At 43.2% G+C, this 21,889-nt stretch overlaps 1 protein-coding gene across 1 annotated transcript; it reads left to right on the top strand.

The window, feature by feature from the left end:
* The first annotated feature begins 3,597 nt into the window (after nucleotides 1–3,597).
* Nucleotides 3,598–6,584, top strand: KBTBD6 (kelch repeat and BTB domain containing 6). The gene is made up of 2 exons (NM_001205540.1): nucleotides 3,598–4,874; nucleotides 4,968–6,584. Exons 1-2 carry the CDS (start codon nucleotides 3,909–3,911, stop codon nucleotides 6,024–6,026), a joined length of 2,025 nt encoding a protein of 674 aa, NP_001192469.1. The 5' UTR covers nucleotides 3,598–3,908; the 3' UTR covers nucleotides 6,027–6,584.
* Nucleotides 6,585–21,889: the final 15,305 nt, after the last annotated feature.

Genomic DNA, 21,889 nt, shown 5'->3' with positions numbered 1-21,889 from the left:
TTCGCTGTCTTCCAGAGTTTGCTCAAACTCATGTCCACTGAGTCAGTGATGTCATCCAATCATCTCATCTTCTGTCACCCGATTCTCCTGCTGCCCTCGATCTTTCCCAGCACCAGGATCTCTTCCAATGAGTTGGCTCTTGTGTGGTTACCTATTTCCAATCACAAAATGGTAGGATGATTTCCAGGGGGTGGGAGAAGTTGAAGCTATTTCTTAATTATCAATGTTTTTCTGTGGTACAGGGATTAGGTATAAAGTTCAACACTGTCAGTTTCAAGGTGGATTTTTTTTCATTATGATCTAGTTGTTTTGGTAGTATTTGTTGGAAAGATTGTCCTTTCCCCATTGAATTTGTTGCTGCCAATGCTGCTGGATTTTCCAGGCAAGAATACTGGACTGGGTTGCCATTTCCTTCTTCAATACTGGAATGGACTACCATGCCCTCCTCCAGGGGATCTTGCCAACCCGGGGATTGAACCCAGATCTCCCTCACTGCAGGCAGATTCTTCACCGTCTGAGCCACCAGGAAGCCCTGTTGCAAAGACTTTCCTTTCCCCATTGAATTTGTTGCTGCCAATGCTGTGTTTCTAAAATTAAAACTTTAGTTCCTCAGTTGCATTAACCACACTTCAAGTGTTTAAGAGCCACATGTGGCTCATGGCTACCATAATGGATAACACAGACACAGAACATTTTTATCATCACAGAAAATTTTATTGAACAATGCTGCTATAGGCCATATAGCACAGTGTCTAATAAATATTTTGCTTTTTTGCGAAAAGCAATTGAAAGCAAATAACACTGTTAAAGGCATATATGAAAAAGTTAAAACTTGATGACTGAGCACAATTTATTTTGAGGATTTTATAGTGAGGAACTCCGGGAGATAGTGAGGGACAGGAAAGCCTGGCATGCTGCAGTCCATGGGGTTGCAAAGAGTCAGATGTGACTGAGCCACTGAGTAACAACAACAATAATGAGGCATGGAGAAGGAAATGGCAACCCACTCCAGCATTCTTGCCTGGGAAATCCCATGGTCTGAAGAGCCCAGTGGGCCACATTCCATGGGGGTTGCAAAAGAGCTGGACACAATTTAGCGACTAAACAACAACATAGTGAGGCAATGTTGACAAATACAAATATAAAAACACTTTTGTAAAGCATACATTAGACCAGACTAATTCAAAGGATGTTTGGGCATGTATGATGCTGAGCTCTTAGGAGCTGGCTCGGTACAAAGTCTCTTTGTTACATATTTTTATTTAAAATTCTCCTTAATAACTAGAATTCCAGAATCTTTAATTTGGGGATGGTAGAGAAAGGAGCTGTATTGGACTAGTTATGAGCATTTCTATTAAGAGAATTAATGAAAATACTTTAGCAATACTTAGAACAGGAAACATAGACTTTATGAGACCACCAAAGCATCTATTAATATTCCTGATTTGCATATTTGAGAGAATTCAAACCTAGTGCTCTCTGGCACCACAACTGAACAACCTTGTAGATATTGCTAGATGTTTAAAATATCAGATCCTTCAGAATTTTTTCCAGAGAGGCAAGTTTAAAGGCTGTACACTATAAAATCCAAACCACTGACAATACCAAACGCTAGGGATGATGTGGAACAATAGGCTGCTGCTGCTGCTAAGTCGCTTCAGTTGTGTCCAACTCTGTGCGACCCCATAGATGGCAGCCCACTAGGTTCCTCTGTCCCTGGGATTCTCCAGGCAAGAATACTGGAGTGGGTTGACATTTTCTTCTCCAATGCAGGAAAGTGAAAAGTGAAAGTGAAGTCGCTCAGTTGTGTCCGACTCTTAGGGACCCCATGGACTGCAGCCTACCAGGCTCCTCCATCCATGGGATTTTCCAGGCAAGAGTACTGGAGTGGGGTGCCAGAATGCTCATTAATTGCTGGTGGGAATGCAAAACAGTAGAGCCACCACCTTGGAAAACATTTTCACACTTCCTTACAAAGTTAAACACAGTATTAGCGTGTGATCCAGCAGTCACACTCCTTGGTGTATACCAGGATGAGTTGAAAACTTATGTCCATGCAGAAACCAGCACGAGTGTTTACAGAAGTTTTATTCACAATTGCAAAAATTCAAAGCAAACAAAATGCCGTTTAGTAGGTAAACGGATAAGTAAACTGGTATACAATGAAATATTATTCAGAAAAGAAATAACTATCAAGCCATGAAAAGACATTTGAAAAACCCTGCAGGTTTGTTTAAGCTTTTTGGGTTTTGTTTTTTTTAATAAATAGATTTTAAAATCAGATTTTAAGGTTTATTAGAAAATTCAACAGAAAGCTTTATTAATCTGAATTGAATATTGCTAAGTGAAAGAATATATATTGCAACTGCATGATATTCTGGACAATAAGAACCAGACAATAAGAAAATTAATGGTTCCGAGGGGCTGGGAGGCAAGGACAGTTCAGTTCAGTCACTCAGTCATGTCCGACTCTTTGCGACCCCATGAATCGCAGCACGCCAGGCCTCCCTGTCCATCACCAACTCCCGGAGTTCACTCAGACTCACTTCCATTGAGTCAGTGATGCCATCCAGCCATCTCATCCTCTGTCGTCCCAGGGAAGCATAAATAGGTTGAACAGAGGATTTTTTTAAGATTGTGAAACTGTTCTGTGTATTATTGTCATGATATAGGTACATGACATTTATGACATACATGTAGGTCATACATACATGTACATGACATACATGTTATGATACATGACATACATGACATGCCTGTACAACACAGTAAATCCTAATATAAACTACATGTTTTAATTAATGATAGATCACTGTAAGTTCATAACTTTTAACAAGGGCATACACTAATGCAAGATGTTGTAAACATGTGTAACTGAGAGGGGGTGGAGTATATGAGAGCTTCCTGTAGCTTTCTGTTGGATTTTCTAGTAAACCTAAAAACTGGTCTTAAAAATCTATTGGTTAAAAGCAAAAACAAAAAAACTTAAAAGGTATCTCGGCAGAAACCTGTAGGGTTTTTCAAATTTCCCCACAGGCTCATGGTCTCAAATGAGAGGGTGCTTCATTCTTCATAAACACTAGAAGAAAAGCTAAAAGTCATTAAGCCTTTATATCATGGGTACTGCATGTAAGTACGTTACTCTGCTAATCAACAAATATTTATTCAAAGCAAGGAGAGCCAGCCTACGCGATTTAATGCGTATATCACCTACGCGATTTATGCGTGTATCATCTACGCAATTTAGTTCGATTGACATACGATGCTATAGTACCACTGCCATTAACGTTTTTAAAAAACAAGCGGCAACTCTGAGAGAAGCCAGACAACTGATAAATACAACAACAGGCATTTAGTCTGAATTCCAAACCCAAAGTTCGAAACCACAAAACTGAACCGAAGCGAACTATTTCTAACTCCGTCATCCGAAACAATGAACGGGCAACAAATCTCGCGATGCTATTGAAGTTACTACTACTCCCGATAAGCAAAGCGGTTTCCGTGCCGCAACCTGTGCCGCAGCAGGTGCCGCAGCCTGTGCCGCAGAGTCCGCGGGGTCCCGGCATGCCTCGAGGCGCGAAAGGCAATCTGGGAGTCGTAGTTCTCCTGGATGCCTAGTGGTGTTGCCAGCGCGGCTGTGGCGGATCGCTCGCTTCCAGCCAGTAGGTCCTCTGAGGGCGAGCTGAGGCGGAGAAAGGGCGTGGAACTGGAACCGGGTGAGTCGGACGCGGTCTACGCGATCGAGGGAGGCGGCACCGCGGCAGAGGGCTGACTCAAATAAATGGACCAGTGCTGCAGTCTCTTCGGAGACACCGCGGTCTTAGCGTCAGCGAGAAGAGGGTGAGGAGGCGCCAGAACCTGGTCCTTGCACCCGTTCTCATCTTTCGCTCCCCGCCGCTCTCTCCACCATGCAGTCCCGGGAAGAATCTTCGCGCTCTCGCCGCCTCGCCAGTCCCCGCGGTGGGAAGCGCCCCAAAAGGGTTCACAAACCCACGGTTTCAGCTTTTTTCACGGGCCCGGAGGAGCTGAAGGACACGGGCCATTCTGCAGCCCTGCTGGCCCAGCTCAAGTCCTTTTACGACGCGCGGCTGCTCTGCGATGTGACCATCGAGGTGGTCACCCCCGGCAGCGGGCCCGGCACCGGCCGCCTCTTCCCCTGCAACCGTAACGTGCTGGCGGCCGCGTGTCCCTACTTCAAGAGTATGTTCACCGGCGGCATGTACGAGAGCCATCAGACGAACGTGACCATGCACGACGTGGACGCCGAGTCCTTCGAGGTGCTGGTCGATTACTGCTACACCGGTCGCGTGTCCCTGAGTGAATCGAACGTGGAGCGCCTTTATGCAGCCTCCGACATGCTGCAGCTGGAGTACGTGCGGGAAGCCTGTGCCTCCTTCCTAGCCCGCCGCCTTGACCTGGCCAACTGCACGGCCATCTTCAAGTTTGCTGATGCCTTCGGCCATCGCAAGCTGCGGTCGCAGGCGCAGTCCTTTATAGCCCACAACTTCAAGCAGCTCAGCCAGATGAGTCCAATTCGCGAAGAGTCCCTGGCAGATCTGACCCTGGCCCAGCTGCTGACCGTCCTGCGCCTGGACAGTCTCAACATCGAGCACGAGCAGACCGTGTGTCATGTGGCGGTGCAGTGGTTGGAGGCGGCTCCCAAGGAGCGGGGTCCCAGCGCTGCAGAAGTTTTCAAGTGTGTCCGCTGGACCCACTTCTCTGACGAAGATCGGGGCTACGTGGAAGAGCTGCTGACCAACACGGTGGTGAAGAAGTACTGTCTGGACCTTGTTGAAGGGGCCCGGCAGATGCGGTATGGTGACATGTTGTGCAAGTCTCTGGTCCCCAAACCAGAGAGCAGCGGTGTTAGCAGTGGCAGCAGTGTTGTTAGCTGCGTTGGTGGTGGCGGTGGTGGTGGTGGTGGCGGTAGCAGCAGTGTTGTTAGCATTGTTCTTAGCGGCGGCGGAAGCAGCAGCTCCGTTGTGCCCATGTCTGATCATCTACCCCAGAGGTTAGGTGTGTATGCCAAGAAGATGGTGATCTTCTTTGGCCATCCCAGAGATCCCTTTCTGTGCTGTGACCCATACTCGGGGGACATTTACAAAGTGCCATCACCTCTGACCTGCCTTGCTCACACTAGGACTGTGACCACCTTAGCTGTCTGTGTCTCTCCAGACCATGACATTTATCTGGCCGCCCAGCCCAGGAAGGACCTCTGGGTGTATAAACCAGCCCAGAATAGTTGGCAGCAGCTTGCTGATCGCCTGCTCTGCCGGGAGGGCATGGACGTGGCATACCTCAATGGCTATATCTACATCCTGGGTGGTCGGGACCCCATTACCGGCATTAAACTGAAGGAGGTGGAGTGCTACAGTGTCCAGAGGAACCAGTGGGCGCTGGTGGCTCCGCTGCCCCATTCCTTTATTTCCTTTGACCTGATGGTCATTCAGAACTATCTGTATGCTCTCAACAGTAAGCGCATGTTCTGCTTTGATCCCAGCCACAATATGTGGCTGAAGTGCGTTTCTCTGAAGCGCAATGATTTTCAGGAAGCCTGTGTCTTCAATGATGAGATATACTGCATCTGCGACATCCCTGTCATGAAGGTGTACAATCCAGTCAGAGGAGAGTGGAGGCAGATTAATAACATCCCCTTGGTGTCGGAGACTAACAACTACCGGATTATCAATCATGGCCAAAAACTGTTGCTGATCACCTCACGCACCCCGCAGTGGAAGAAGAACCGGGTGACCGTGTATGAATACGATATGAGGGGTGACCAGTGGATTAATATAGGTACCACATTAGGCCTGTTCCAGTTCGATTCTAACTTTTTTTGCCTCTCAGCTCGCGTTTATCCTTCCTGTCTTGAACCCGGTCAGAGTTTTCTCACTGAGGAGGAAGAAGTACCTAGTGAATCCAGCACTGAGTGGGATTTAGGTGGGTTCAGTGAGTTGGATTCTGAATCAGGGAGCTCAAGCTCTTTATCTGATGATGATTTGTGGGTTCAGGTAGCCCCTCAGTGAAATGCACAGGGCCAGCAGAGTGTGTTACAGATAAATTGAAACACTAAGGTATTTTTACTGCTTTGAAAAGTATCTTAAAGAGATACCCTTTCTCTTTGCTGGAAGAAAAAAAAAAGAGTTGATTAATTTCAAGTTTGGCTTAGAAAGGGTATTGTTTGAAATACTAATATAATATTACAGAATTTAAACATCTTTAAAAGAAATCAGCCTATTTAATAATTTACTGTTCTAAAAGTCCAGTGTGGATTTGTTTGGTATGTTTATGTTTGACAATATAAGTTAATTGTAATCAGTAGTCTTCTATGATTAAATCTTACATTGTCTTGTGCCACAAGTGTTTCAACTTGAATTTTAATTTCTACACTAAAAAACTGATTGGATAGGAATTATGAGGGTGGGAAAGCATATATTTTCCTTCAGAGCAGTGTAGTAGATTTCCAAAACTTTAAAGTAGTGGGTTTTTACAAAATGTGTTCTAAGAAATATAGTCTGCTAAGTTTTATTTCCATTTTCTCGTCTTTTGTGGGGAAAAAAAAATTATATATGTTTAATGTGACTAAATGGTGATTTCACTTGTGACAATGTATAGAATGGTCATAAACTTACCAAAAGTAAAAACAAAAAAACATGATTCTGTTTGAATAGAAATTTCAGTTTAAATCTGTAACCTAACATGTATTTGCAAATAGTGAGCAATTTTCCATCTAAAAAAATTCCATTCTAATAGTGTCACCAATTATCTAAAAATCTTTAAAAAAAATTAACTTGCTTTGTAGGTTCATATTTTAAATCTATACTTGACAAATGCTTCATTGAATCAGAGGAATAATCCTTTTTTTCACTGGACATGATTGTGAAAATTTTTATCCGTTGTCTTAAAAAGTTTATGTGATTCTTAAAATATTTTGGCTGTATAGTTTTGGTGTTTATCTTAGATTTGTCAACAAGGTGTGATTATTCTTTACTGTTTTGTGAGTAATATTGGTTTTGAAAGTATATACCAGTTAAGAACAGTATTTTATTGAAATCAGTAGTTATTGTGTCTATCAACTCTCAAAATCAAGTGCCAGCAAAGAATTTTCAAACTTTAAGTCGTGTATAGAATTGTTTTGTGTAGCACTGAAAAATTCTGTCCATTTTGTAAGTCGCTAAATGTTATTATCAGCTCAAAGGTATTTTTCTATTAAAAGTTTACAGTTAAATAACATAAGTGGATGATAGCATTTGGGGCCAGTAGTGAAAGTATATTTCGTCTAAAATATTTCTCTATGCAGTGGTGTACAAGGCTATTTTATTATGGTATTTGTACCCGTCCTGTGTTTCTCTATGAACCCTGCTTCAGTCTTTGTTTCTGTCAACATATGTAAGGGAAAGAAAGTCCAGAAACAGAGAATAAATGACACAAAACTTACATTGTTAAATACAAGAAAATGTAAGTGTTTACCTCTTGAGGTTTTATTGGATATAATTGTCATGATACATACACATGATAAGTGACCAAATGCTTATGATGTATAACTTTTTCTACACGCAGTCAGAATTTCCTCTCTGAATCTTCATTCAGTGACATGCTAATTCCTCTTCTGTTTTTTCTCCAGTGACAGAGTGTTAACATTTCTTATACCCTGGCAGAGAGTACAGAGGAATGCCATTTTTCTGGTAGGGAATGGAATTTTTTATTGAAATACCATAGGATGAAAACAGAAAGAGGAGGACATAAAAGGTATTTTTACAAGTTGTTCTTAGACATTTTAATAGGCTGTTTGAAGATTCTACAAGACATTCCTGTTCAACATTTTTAGTGAAGTAAGATGCTCACTTGTCCAACCAGTATGTGTTCCTTCAGAAGGGCAAACCTGCTTTGAGTTGCTTAAGGCTAAATTTTGTTTCATTTGACATCAGGGTGTTTCTGGGCACTGTCCTTAACACAAAGCTGTTTCTCCATAGGATTATTTTTTGGCCAGCTTTTTCTTTGCTAGTTACTTCCTGTTGATAGCTTTTCCTTTTATCAGGTCGAAATAGAACAGTGATGATCTCAACCAGGTCTTAATTCTGCAGAATTAAGGTTTTGCAACTGATAAAAAACATGTTTTCTGCTTGTCATTTTCAACCTTTGGTTTAAAGCCTAAGCTAAATAGTGGTGATATCTTGGTTTACAAAGAGGTTTTCCTAGGAAGAACTTTGGTTTTGTGCTATATTTGTGAACTAGAGAATAGTTGTTAATCATTATTTTATGGATAAGTGATTTGTATGTGATTAGTTATAATAAAACATACTAGAATCCAGGCTTTTCTGACTTTTCAATTCATTGTTTTCTGCTAAATGTATAAAACCCTTGCTTGTACAGTGAATGGCAACTGCTGCTGCTGCTAAGTCGCTTCAGTCGTGTCTGACTCTGTGTGACCCCAGAGACGGCAGCCCACCAGGCTCCCCCGTCCCCGGGATTCGGGATTCTCCAGGCAAGAACACTGGAGTGGGTTGCCATTTCCTCCTCCAATGCATGAAAGTGAAAAGTGAAAGGGAAGTCGCTCAGTCGTGTCTGACTCTTAGCTGCCCCATGGACTGCAGCCCACCAGGCTCCTCCGTCCATGGGATTTTCCAGGCAAGAATACTGGAGTGGGGTGCCATTGCCTTCTCCGGAATGGCAACTAGCAGTGTTGAAATCTGTTCTTAACAGGAAAGTACCCTTGTCCCTGTTTTCCAATTAATCAGCACATCTTTTAGTAAATATGTTTATAGGCCTGCTCTTTGTAAGCTTCAGAATGACCTTAATTATCTTTTGTATCTATCCCTGTAGGCTGAAAAGCTTTGTCAAAGGACCCAAATTTTTTCAAGTTCTTTTAAGTTCAAACGATAAGTGGCATTTGGATTTCCAAAAGGATAAAGCAGAAGTATTTGTACCTGATCTTGTTTAGAATCTGGGGAACACTTTTGATCTACTTCTAAGAAAAAGGCCGATGTCATAACATCCCTGAAATCATACAAGTATGACGACTTCTGGAGCTCATCAGACCTAAGATAAGAGCACTCATGACAGTCTCTCCTCCCCACACTTGCATAAAAGCTCTAACCCTTTTTATCATTTTAACTGAACTTAAAGGAACATTTATAATTACAAATACGATAAAGCCAGGAAGTGTTAGGAGTCAGCTTTGATTATAGAAAATGTGAGCGTCAGTAGAAACTTGAAAGGATCAATGGCATTTTTACAACCAACTAGAGGGTTCAGTATATACAAGCCAATTGTTTGGGTTTTTTTAAATAATAAAAAACAAAAGACACTATTCACAGAAGTTGCCAAACCTCTGGAATACCATGGAGAATATCATGGAGGCAGTAGGTTTGTGCAAAATAGGAGCAAGGACCCCTCTCTTTTACTCTGAGCCATTGTCACTCACCCATTTCATCAAGCTTGCATTCCATCAAACATTTTCAACTTTGAGGACTCAATATGGTGCAAGGCAAAGGAGAGGGGGAGGTGACAGATACTGTTGTGTAACATTTCATCCATATCTGAGACATTTGTCCTGAAACAGCCTCATCTGTGGGGAGTCACCTGTCTCTAATGGAGTCACCGTTTTTCATTGTCACTTCTAAGTCTAAAATTGATGCATAGAATCTCCGTATCAAGAATATTCTTTTGGGCAGACCATTAATTGTGGGGGAACAGTTTAAAAGGACTTTGTAATTGTCAGGCAAAGTACTTTTTCCAAAACAGGTATGTTTGTGCCTTGAAGAAAGAGAAGAGCCAGAACTCTTCAATTGTATACAGCATCACCTTCATTTAGATCATGTTAAGAAAATAGAATTTTTTTTTTTTGTATATTGTGACTGAAAAATTCAGCCATGGCACTTACTTCAGGTACAGCTTGCCCCAGAGTCTCAATATCTTCAGGGTTTTCTTTATACAGAGAATATATCACGGGGTAATGTTTTCCCTTGCTTTCTACATTGGTTAGAATATATTGGTAATAGATACCCATAATTGTATAAATATGAAGTTTCTCCTATGAAAGGCCAATCTGTTATTTTATCTAGAAAGTTGACTGAGACCCAGGCTTTTCTGTTTTCTTGTTCTGCTACCCTCAGGGTGTTGTTCTAACCCACAAGGTCCAAGCTGGTTCACCCTTGTGTCCACATTCCAGCCATTAAAAGCAGAGGAAAGGGGAGGGGAGGGCATGACCCTTCCGTGTGAGGGAGGTTATGAACACTGCTTCAGTCACATGACATTGGCCAGATCCTAACTCCAGAGACATACAGAGCTGCAGGAGGGCCTCAGAGAGGTAGTCTTTGTTTTGGGTCAACATGTATCTAGTTAAATTTCAAAGGTTCCTTCCTAGGGAATGGGGGGAAAGGCTGTTAGATTAAACAACAATATTACACCACCTGTCAGGCCAGGTTCTGTCACATGGCAGCCAGGATGATCAGACCATCCCAGGAGTTACTGCCACCAAAACAACGTGGAGTAGGCCTCCCACCCCAGAAACACTCAGAGAGCTCCCTGGGCTCTTGCTGCTACTCTGTACAGAAAAGGCGAGGGTGCCTCATCTTGTTCTAATTAAGAAAAGCCTCCTAGACTCAGTGTGTGCTAGTACCCTAGATCATGAGCCAAAGTCTAGTACTCATTGTATCAGGGAATGTTCCAGCTTCCTAAAAGGAAAGAAAATACCGAGACAATGGGTCTGAATAATCAGCGGCAGTATTGCGTCTGTTTAAAATGTGAGGTATCAGACTTCTGTGGTGGTTCAGTGGTTAAGAATCCACATGCCAGTGCTGGGGACATGCGTTCAATCTCTGGTCCGGCAAGCTTCCACGTGCCTCGGGGCAATTAAACTTGTGTGCCATAATTGCTGAGCCTGTGCTCTGCAGCAAGAGGAGCCACTGCAATAAGCCCTCACTGGCCGCAGCTACAGAAAGCCCCGCACAGCAATGAAGACCCAGTGCACCCCAAAATAAAAAACAAAAATTAAAAAAATAAAATGTGGAATATCAATTATACAGTAATGATGAGAATGGAATATTTCTTAGAACAAAATGAGCTATTTAGCAACATTCTGGCATTTTCTGTGCTGTGCTTCTCCCCCTCTGTTGAAGCTCAGACCAGTTAGCCATAATAGTCTATTTAAAACCTCGTGTGTTGCTGAACTTTTTAACTGACTTCAGGTTAATCACAGTTCATGCAATATACACATATAGTGTTATGTTTTGTGTTTGTGAAAACTTCAACTGCCAGAGAACACTTTGAATAATTGTATCCATCAAGTATGTAACTGATCATCATCATTTTCATTACAAATAGCCATACTTATTTTTAAAACACCTTCAAACAGCCCTTATTTCCATATGTAACCCTAATCCCCGCCAGCAAGAAGAGTAAGTAATACTTCTGTTAGTAGTTGTATTTCATTAGAACATTGTTGTTGTTCAGTAGATAAGTCATGTGTGACTCTTTGTGACCCCATGGCACACCAGGCCTCCCTGTCCCCACCATCTCCTGGAGTTTGCCCAAGTTCATGTTCATTGAATCAGTGATGCCATCCAACCATCTCGTCCTCTGCCACCCTCTTCTCCTTTTGCCTTCAATCTTTCCCAGCATCAGGATCTTTTCCGGTGAGTCGGCTGTTATGATCGTAGTTTCTTTAATGTTAAGTTTTGAGCCAGCTTTTGCATCTCCTCTTTCACTCTCATTAAGAGGTTCTTTAGTTCCTCTTTGCTTTCTGCCATTAGAGTGATTACATTAGTACATTAATGAAGACTATAAGACCCCATTCTCTATTTAATTTCTTGTCTAAACACAAGATTTTTGATGTATGCTGTGACTGGGCTCTTCCCCATATTCTGTGCTAGCTACTGCTTGGTGAAGGACAGGGAAGCCTGGCCTGCTGCAGTCCGTGGGGTGGTAAAGAGTCGGACACGACTGAGCAACTGAAGAACAACGACATTGCTTGTTTAGTATCACAAGTTCATTACTTTCTTGGGTGGCCTTCTTACATGCTGTCATTATTCCGTGTATTGATTTGTTTGCTCTTTATTATATGTCTCATGCACTAAAATGTGCACTCTTAGAGAAACCACATCTGATTTTTCCACGGCTGCTAACCTAGCGCCAGGTATATCGTCAGCATTCAGTGACTGTTTGTTGAACAAAGAAATAGATGTATTTTGTGCTTGTTTGCATTTATATAAGAAACACTCACATTCAGAGCTCTCATCTTTTTGTCAATTTTCCAGCTATGAAGGAGAGCTATTATTAAACTCTTTTGTCTGGTTGCCATAGCAACCCACTGGCCTCCAGAGCTACAGGTTATTTCTGATGGGCATATTCTCCTAGACAACCAAATACGCAGTATTTTCAATTATGGAATAATGATGCTATTATAAATCACATTTCTGACACTATATATTTCTCTGTCTTTTATGAAGATGGCAGAGAATTAGAACGGAAACAAATCTGTTGAGATCAACAAAGGCTAGGGGAAATAAAGCAGTATGACTCGTATCTCTTCTCTCAATCCTTTCATATTTCCTCTAAGTTCCCCACCTTTCCATAAGCACTTGTGAATTCATTTGGGTTTTCTAACCAAGTTGTTAAGGAAGTTTGGAAAGTTAATTGCTACAAGACAGACTCGGAAAAAGCTCTGTTGCAGCTTAAATACTTTCTCATTTTCTCCTCCTTGCTTTTTTGTCTTTTTTTGCCTATGCTGAGCCTTGCTGGATCTTAGTTCCCAACCAGGAATCAAACCCGTGACACGTGCGGTGGAAGCACTGAGTCCTAACCGCTGGACCACCAGGGAATTCCCAGTCCTTGTTGGTTACTTAACTGTCATGTTAAATTAGCGAATAATAGGCTTGCAAAAGTTGATATTTGCTCTGAAATGTTTCAAAATCGGGCTTTTCCCCAACCCTGTTCTTCTTTCCACATTTTAGTGGCAAGAACTGAGAAAAGTTTTATTAAACTGGGTTAGTCATCATAGAAAAACTCATCAATAAAACAGGATTTCTCCAGCCCATTCAATGAGCCATGAATGTAATTTCTAAGTGAAATAATCTATTTTCTTCTTTTATTGGCTGCTCAGCTTGTGGGATCTTAGTTCCCTAACCAGGGATCGAACCTGGATCCTTGGTAATGAGAACTCAGAGTCCAAAGCACTAGACTGCCAGGGAATTCCCAGCAGAGTTGTTTTCTAATGGTGGATGCCTTAAGGGGATTTTCCATGCTAGGGGAAATCCCCTTAAGGGGATTTTTCTCTGTAGGTTCTGGTCACATGTTGTAGGGAGAGTCAGGCACCACCTAGTTCCAGGTAGATCCTATAATAAACACTTCCTCTGTGCAGGTCTAATGCCTCCTTCCTCTGTGCAAGTTTAATTCTTTTCTTATAACACAGTTGTAATACTCACCAGTAAACAGTCCCATAACTTTATGTAAAAGAAGTGATATTGCATTTAACTTACCTGTTGGGCTTTGACTTTATAAAAATGTAAGACTTTAGTAAATTCAACCATCTTTAACAAATAGTATTATAATGGAGATACTGTCAGGAGGATAAAGAGAGAGATGTGTGATGGTATCAAGTGTGATGTCAAGATTGCAGGTTTTGGTACCTGAACAGCCAGGGTATTTTGATTTACATATTTTAAAGAACTTTATTTTCGTCTTCTAGAAATTTCCAGGCATTGTTATTATTTTCAGGAAGCTTTGAATCCTATCAAACATGATCTCAGAGGTCAAAACTCTGAGACAGATGAGCCCAGATATCTGCCTATTGTAAAAATTGAAAATGGCCTAGTGGAAGGGAAGGTTTTATCAGGGGAGGATCAGATGTCCAGCCACACAGATCTTGCAACAATTTTTGATGAAATCACTTTTTCCCAAATCTAGTTCTCTTCTCTAGAAGTTAGGATATTCAGTAATTGCTGCACCTTGATTTAATTGGATTTGGGTACTGAATCAGATTAACCAGACTGTCAAGAAGCAAATATATAAAAGTCATCGATACATATATATATATATAACTTATATATATGTAAAATAAATATATAAAAATAATATATAATTATATATAAAGTATATAAAAGTCATGGATACACTAACTTGCAGTTAGAAAATAGAGCTTTTGCATTTAGGTGGGAGCCCCCACTGCCCAACTCCTCCCTTGTGAGTGAAGAGTTTGGATCAAGTATCGAGTGCCCCAGGTTTCAAGGATGCCACCCAAGAGCCTGCACCCCAAATCACATAGCTTGGGGAGACTTGGGGAGCCAGCCAGCCAGCCTTGTCATCTGCAAGTCCTCCAGGACCACGTTAAACAGAGGAGCAATTTCAAATGGGCATTCAAGCACTTCCATGGCTAGTCACCTCCCAAGGTCAGCACTGGGGAAACAGGCAAAAACACCCCCTCTAGTTTCTCCTGGAAAGGCGCTTTATGGCATACTTTCCCAGCTACTGCCTGAAGGTCCAGCTTCTAACTGGCCTTTGTGTGGATGCCATCTGGGATTCTCCCAGGAGCCCCCAAGCACTGCCCCTTCGTGTTCTCTAAAACTTGCTCCAGTGATAAAAACCAAGTCTCCAACTTCTCTGTGGAAGGAGTTTGTCTACACACGCAGCACCCGAACTATCTTTGTGCCACCTGAGGGCCCAGCTCCCACATCGTCACCTGGCTCTGGGAGCCAACAGCACCCAGCTTTCACAACTACCCTGGGGCCACATGAAACTAAGGGGCGGTTTGACACAAAAATGTCAGCCAGCTCAACACAGAGGGAACTGACAAAACTGCAAGGCTCTCAGTTTCTTCCTAGAAGGTGTTCGCATACTTTTTCAGCTTCTGCCCAAGGACTGGGCTTCAAATTAGCCCACATGCATGTAATTAGTCACCATCTGAGGGACTGAACGGGCTTGTGGCGACTTCTTATGTCTTCTTCCTATAGCTCACCCCAGCCGTGAAGCCAAGTCTCCAGATGCACTTCTCAACATGTCTAGCATGCCATCTATTGCTGCGAGCTGAGGGACTGGCTGCTAAGTCTCTGAGCTCTGGGAGCTGATGGGGTTCAGTGGTTAGTCCCCTGGGACCACAGAGGACAGAATTTTCTATGGGTACACAGGTGTTTCTGGCAGGGATTCCCTCTGGCTCAGCACAGAGCAAGCAGGCTGAAATACCCAGCTCTTGGTCTCCCTTTGATCAGGGCTACAAACACTGTGTACCTAACATCCTGACCTTCCCAGTTGCTGCCTGAAGGTCAGGCCTCCAATTGGTCTGCACTGGGGACTCGAAGGGACAAACATTTAATATAGTCCTCTGGGAGCCTGAATGTGTATGTGGGTATTTCCCATGCCTTTGGTGCAATATCTCATCTTGGCACATCCTAATCTAGAAGCCACCAAGAACAAACACTGACTTGCTGCTGCTGCTGCTGCTGCTAAGTCACTTCAGTCATGTCCGACTCTCTGCGACCCCATAGACGGCAGCCCGCCAGGCTCCCCAGTCCCTGGGATTCTCCAGGGAAGAACACTGGAGTGGGTTGCCATTTTCTTCTCCAATGCATGAAAGTGAAAAGTGAAAGTGAAGTCACTTAGTCATGTCCGACTCTTAGCGACCCCATGGACTGCAGCCTACCAGGCTCCTCCGTCCATGGGATTTTCCAGGCAAGAGTACTGGAGTGGGGTGCCATTGCCTTCTCTGAAACACTGACTTAGATAAGCACAAAAGTTGGAGAGGCGACCAGGTGTTCAAGTCATGCTGACTGACAAGATTTATCTTGAACATATGGCCACTCCTTCGCGACTGGTGAAGGGGAATCCCCTGGTGGGCTAGTGTTTAGGGCTTTGAGTTTCCACTACTGGGGGCCCGGGTTCGATCCTTGGTTGGGGAATTAGGATCCTACAAGCTAAGTAGCAAAAACAAAAACAAAAAGACTGGGAGAGATGACTGCTTTATTTGATGAATAGAAACCAGCACAGAGAGTCAAAGAAAACTAAGAAACAAAGGAATATGTTCCAAACAAAAGAAGATGAAACCCCAGGAAAAGACCTTAATGAAATGAAGATAGATGATTTACATGATAAAATGCTCAAAATAATGGTCTTAAAGATGCTCACAAGGTCAGGAGAAAAATACATGAATAAACAATGCATGAATTTCATCAAAAAGAAAACACTATCTTATCTTAGTTATATTTTAATTAATTTATAATTATATATATATATATATATAATTAATAATTATTTTAAATAAATTGATTTTATATGTGATCTTATTTATTTTAATAGTTTTATTGAGACTCAGATCATGGCATCTGGTCCCATCACTTCATGGGAAATAGATGGGGAAACAGTGGAAACAGTGTCAGACTTTATTGTTTTGGGCTCCAAAATCACTGCAGATGGTGACTGCAGCCATGAAATTAAAAGACGCTTACTCCTTGAAGGAAAGTTATGACCAACCTAGATAGCATATTCAAAAGCAGAGACATTACTTTGCCAACAAAGGTCCATCTAATCAAGGCTATGGTTTTTCCTGTGGTCATGTATGGATGTGAGAGTTGGACTGTGAAGAAGGCTGAGCACCGAAGAATTGATGCTTTTGAACTGTGGTGTTGGAGAAGACTCTTGAGAGTCCCTTGGACTGCAAGGAGATCCAACTAGTCCATTCTGAAGGAGATCAGCCTTGGGATTTCTTTGGAGGGAATGATGCTGAAGCTGAAACTCCAGTACTTTGGCCACCTCATGTGAAGTGTTGACTCATTGGAAAAGACTCTGATGCTGGGAGGGATTGGGGGCAGGAGGAGAAGGGGACGACAGAGGATGAGATGGCTGGATGGCATCACTGACTCGATGGACGTGATTGTAAGTGAACTCCGGGAGTTGGTGATGGACAGGGAGGCCTGGGCGTGCTGCGATTCATGGGGTCACAGAGTCGGACACGACTGAGCGACTGAACTGAACTGAACTGAACTGAATTCATATACCATATAATTCCCTTACTTACAGCATATAATTTAATAGTTTTTGTATATTCAGGGTTGTGCAACCATCATTATAATTAAAATGTTTTCCCTTCACTCTAAAATAGAAACCCCGTATCCATTAGCAGTCATTTCCCATTTTTCCTCAACTTCTCCCCCTTCTCCAAGACCTAGACAACCAATAGTCTACTTTCTAAATCCGTATAAAATAGAGACACAGACACAGAGAGTAGATATGTGGACACAGTAGTTGGGGGGATGAGGGTGGTGGTGAATTGGGAGCTTGGAATTGACACATATACACTCTGTGTGTGTGTGCTCAGTTGCTCAGTCACGTCCTACTCTTTGTCATGGACTATAACCCACCAGGCTCCTCTGTCCATGGAATTTTCCAGGCAAGAAATACTGGAGCAGGTTGCCATTTACTACTCCAGGGAATTTTCCTGATGAGGGATTGAACCCTTGTCTCCTGCATCGAAGGTGGATTCTTTACCACTGCACCACCCGAGTGGAAGCCCGAGTGGGAATCTGCTGTACAGCACAGGGAACTCAGCCTGGTGCTCGGTGATGACCTAGAAGGGGGGGTTGGGGGAGTGGGGGGAGGCTTGGGGGGAAGAGGATATATGCACACTTACAGCTGATTCACTGACTTAATGGACATGGGTTTGAGCAAACTCTGGGAGGAAGTGAAGGACAGGGGAGCCTGGCGTGCTGCAGCCCACAGGGTCACAAAGAGTCAGACATGACTTAGCAACTGAACAACAACGACCATATTTTATTATACATCCTCATTTGATGGACATTAGGGCTCTCCCCACTTTTTGGCTATTATGAATCATGCTGCTATGAATATTCACATACAATTTTTTGTGTGCATGTATACTTTCAGTTCTCTTAGGCATATATGTTTACCTTTCTGAGAAACTACCAAACTTTTTCAAAGTTGCTGTACCATTTAGCAATTCTATCAGCAATGTAAGAAGGTTCCAATGTCTCCACATTAGCAACTGTTATTTATCTTTTTTATTATAGCCAACCTAGTATGTATGAAGTGCATTCTCATTGTGGTTTTGATCTACCTGGTATCAAATGGCTAAAGACATTGAACATTTTTCCATGTGCTTCTTGACCAATTGTATATCTTATTTAGAGAAATATCTTCTCAGATCCATTGTTCATTGTTTAATTGGATTTTCTTTTTATTAAGTTGTAAGAGTTAAGCCTGCCTGGGCTTCCCAGGTGGCACTAGTGGTAAAGAACCTGTCTGCCAGTTCAGGACACGTAAGAGACGTGTGTTTGATCCCTCAGTTGGGAAGATCCCTTGGAGGAGGGCATGGCAACCAACTCCAGTATTCTTGCCTGGAGAATCCCATGAGAGGAAGAGCCTGGAGGGTTGCCGTCCATGGTATTGCAAAGAGTCGGACGTGACTGAGCGACTAAGCACACAGAAGAGTTCTTAGTATATTCTGGATACTATTGCCTTATCAGATGTGTGATTTGCAAATATTTTATTGCATTCTGTATGTTATATAGGCTGTTGTGTCCTCCTCAAAATTCATATGTTGAAGCCCTAATTCCCCAGGACCTCATTTTGTGTCTGTATTTGGGGATAAGGCATTAATGGAGGTACCTAAGTTAAAAATGAGATCACCCATAGGATGGGCCCTAATCTAATCTGGCTGGTGTCCTTATAAAAAGAGGAAATTATGAGACACATAAAAATATAAGGGATGAGGGTGCACAGGGGAAAGTCCACATGAGCATGTATTGCAATGGTGGCCATCTGCAAGCCAAGGAGAGAGACCTCAGTAGAAACCAAACTTGCTGGCCCTTGGGCCTCTAGCTTCCCAGATTGTGAGAAAAAACATTTCTGTTGTCTAGGCCATCCTGGCTATGGTATTTTGCTATGGCAGCCTTACAAACTAATATGTATATTTTGATATTGAAAGTTAGGGCTGTTTCAAAATACTTGAAACTGTGAAAGTAGCTTTGGAACCGGGTAGTGGGTAGAGGTTGGAAGACTTTTGAGTTCATGTTAGAGAAAGCCTAGGTTGCCTCAAGAAAACTATCCGTAGAAATATGGATGTTAAAGATGCTTCTGGCGAGATTAATGCAGAAAACTCAGCCTCTGTGTTCTAGTGCTGAATAGAATCTTGGAGTCAGAGTTTTGGGTGCAGTAGAAAAGAATAGCTTTATTGCTTTGCCAGGCAAAGGGGTACACAGCAGGGTCCTGGCCTCGAAAACCACGTATCCCCACCTGGGAGGATTTGGGGAGAAGTTTTATAGCTAAGGTTCAAGGGTGGGGTTGCTGATAAGATTAGGATGTGTGCAGGGCCTGTACTCCTTTTATCTGGTCTCAGGTAATCTTTTCACTGGGTTTCTCTGGTTCCTTTAATCTGGCCTCAGGTGGTCGTCTTTGGAGTCAAGAACGCTGATATGTTAGGCATGCGTGCTAAGTTGCTTCAGTTGCTTCAGTCAGGTGGACTGCAGCCCACCAGGCTCCTCTGTCCATGGGATTTTCCAGGCGAGAACACTGGAGTGGGTTGCCAGTTCCTCCTGCAGGGGATCTTCCTGATCCAGGGATTGAACGCTCATCTCTTTTGCCTCCTACATTGGCAGGTAGGTTTTTGTTTTGTGTTTTTTTTACCACTAGCACCGCCTGGGAAGCCCATCCATTTGTTGGGGGGTTCTATAAAAGGTTTAAAGATGTTGTTGTGTGCATCCCTTGCAGTGGAACCAGAATCCTACCCCAAGGCTGCACAGTTGGCTCTTGGCTGTTATTCCCAGGTCTCTGCATACCCTCTTTCCCTGATTAGCAGCTATTTGAACCTGCCCTTTGGGACTGATGGAAGGTCATGGCAGCTGGAGTCTATTCCCTACAAACAAGGAACAGGGAACAGAGAAAGGCTTCTTCCCTAGAATCCCCATAGGGCCCTACTGGGTTTCAAGACCTCAGAGGAAAATAAGTGTTAGTCGCTCAGTGTTGTCTGACTCTTTGCTGCCTCATGGACTGTAGCCCACCAGGCTCCTCTGTCCATGGAATTCTCCAAGTAAGAATACTGGAGTGGGTAGCCAATCCCTTCTCCAGGGGATCTTCCCAACCCAGGGATCAAAGCCATGTCTCCTGCATTACAGACTGATTCTTTGCCTACTGAGCTACCTGGGAAGCCCCAGATGGAAATAAGGAACATGTTATTGGACATTGGAAGAAGGATAATCCTTTTATAAAAGGGCAGTGAATTTAGCTGAATTGTGTTGGAGTGCTCTGTGGATGGTGGAAACATAAGTGATGACCTTGGCAGTTCAGCTGAGGACATTTCTAAGCAAAGGGTTCAAGGTGCGACTCAATTTTCCCTTGTTGCTTACAGTAAAATGTGAGAGGAGAGAAACTGAAGGAGAAAATGTTAAGCAAAAAGGAACCAGAAAGTGAAAAGATCTGGAAAATATCCCTTTTGCAAAAATATGAAGAAGAACATTCCAGAGATAACATCAAAGGTACAGCCAAATAATCCCTTGATAAAGATATGGTAGACATGAGTCCTGGATTCAGTCAGCCTCATCCCTCAGACTCCAGGAAAGGGACACAGTTCAGTTCAGTTCAGTTGCTCAGTCGTGTCCGACTCTTCTCGACCCCATGAATCGCAGCCCGCCAGGCCTCCCTGTCCATCACCAACTCCTGGAGTTCACTCAGACTCACGTCCATCGAGTCAGTGATGCCATCCAGCCATCTCATCCTCTGTCGTCCCCTTCTCCTCCTGCCCCCAATCCCTCCCAGCATCAGAGTCTTTTCCAATGAGTCAGCTCTTCACATGAGGTGGCCAAAGTACTGGAGTTTCAGCTTCAGCATCATTCCCTCTAAAGAAATCCCAGGGCACAGTGGAGGGAGGCTATTGAACTTCTGAGATTCTCAGAACGAAGGGACGACAGAGCTAATCTCTGTGAACACACCTTATCTTTCAAGAAAAGGGAAGAATGGCCCTGAGGGTGATTTGAAAATGGAAAGGACAGCCATTCCCACCGGTCTCTGCCTTTCAGCAGGCCAGGATGTCCCGGGCCTCAGAGGTGGGGCTGCTCCCTGGAATTGAAGGGGTGGCGCCCGCCCCGGTGGGCCTGAGGTGGGAGGATCGAGCCCGGGAATAATATTCTTGAGCTTTAAAATCAGGGAATTTTTTTCAGGCTTGCTTGGGTCCCCTGGCCCCTTCTTCTTTCCAATTCCTCCCTTTTGGAACAGGAATGTCCATTGTATGCCTGTCCCATCATTGTGTTTTGGAAGTAGTTAATTTGCTATTACAGGTTCAGCGCCAAGGAGGGCTTTTTGCCTCAGAATGAATTAAACTTCAAGTCTGTCTCACACTTGATTTAGATGATATTTAGGGAAACTTGGGATTTGAAACTGCTGCCACAATGAGTTAAGATTTTTGAATTGTTGGGATGGGGTGAATATATTTTGCATGTGGGACAAACGTGAATTTGGGGATCCAGATGATAAGCAGTTATGCACTGAATAATGACCCCCTAAAAATTATATCTGAAAGCTTAACTCCCAGTACCTCAGAGTATGACTAAAGTGAATAGCCATTCCCTTTTCCAGGGGATCTTCCAGACCCAGGGATTGAACCCGGTCTCCTGCAAGGTAGGCAGAGTCTTTACCATCTGAGCCACCAGGGAAGCCCCCAAATTTATATCTGAAAGCTTAATCCCCAGTACCTCAGAATGGGACTGTATTTGAAATAGGGCCTCAAAGGAGGAAATTCAGTTAAAAGATTGAGCCCTAATCCAATCTGACTGGTGTCGTTATAATAAGAGGAGATTAGGATGCACGAAGAAACATCAGGAATACACAGCACAAGGAAAGACCAGGTGAAGACACAGAGAAGGCAGCATCTTCAAGCCAAGGAGAGAGGCCC

The sequence above is a fragment of the Bos taurus genome, chromosome 12 (assembly GCF_002263795.3).
Source record: "Bos taurus isolate L1 Dominette 01449 registration number 42190680 breed Hereford chromosome 12, ARS-UCD2.0, whole genome shotgun sequence".
Lineage (NCBI taxonomy): Eukaryota > Metazoa > Chordata > Mammalia > Artiodactyla > Bovidae > Bos > Bos taurus.
Note: the sequence above shows the minus strand (reverse complement) of the source record. Positions and strands in the feature narration are given on the sequence as shown.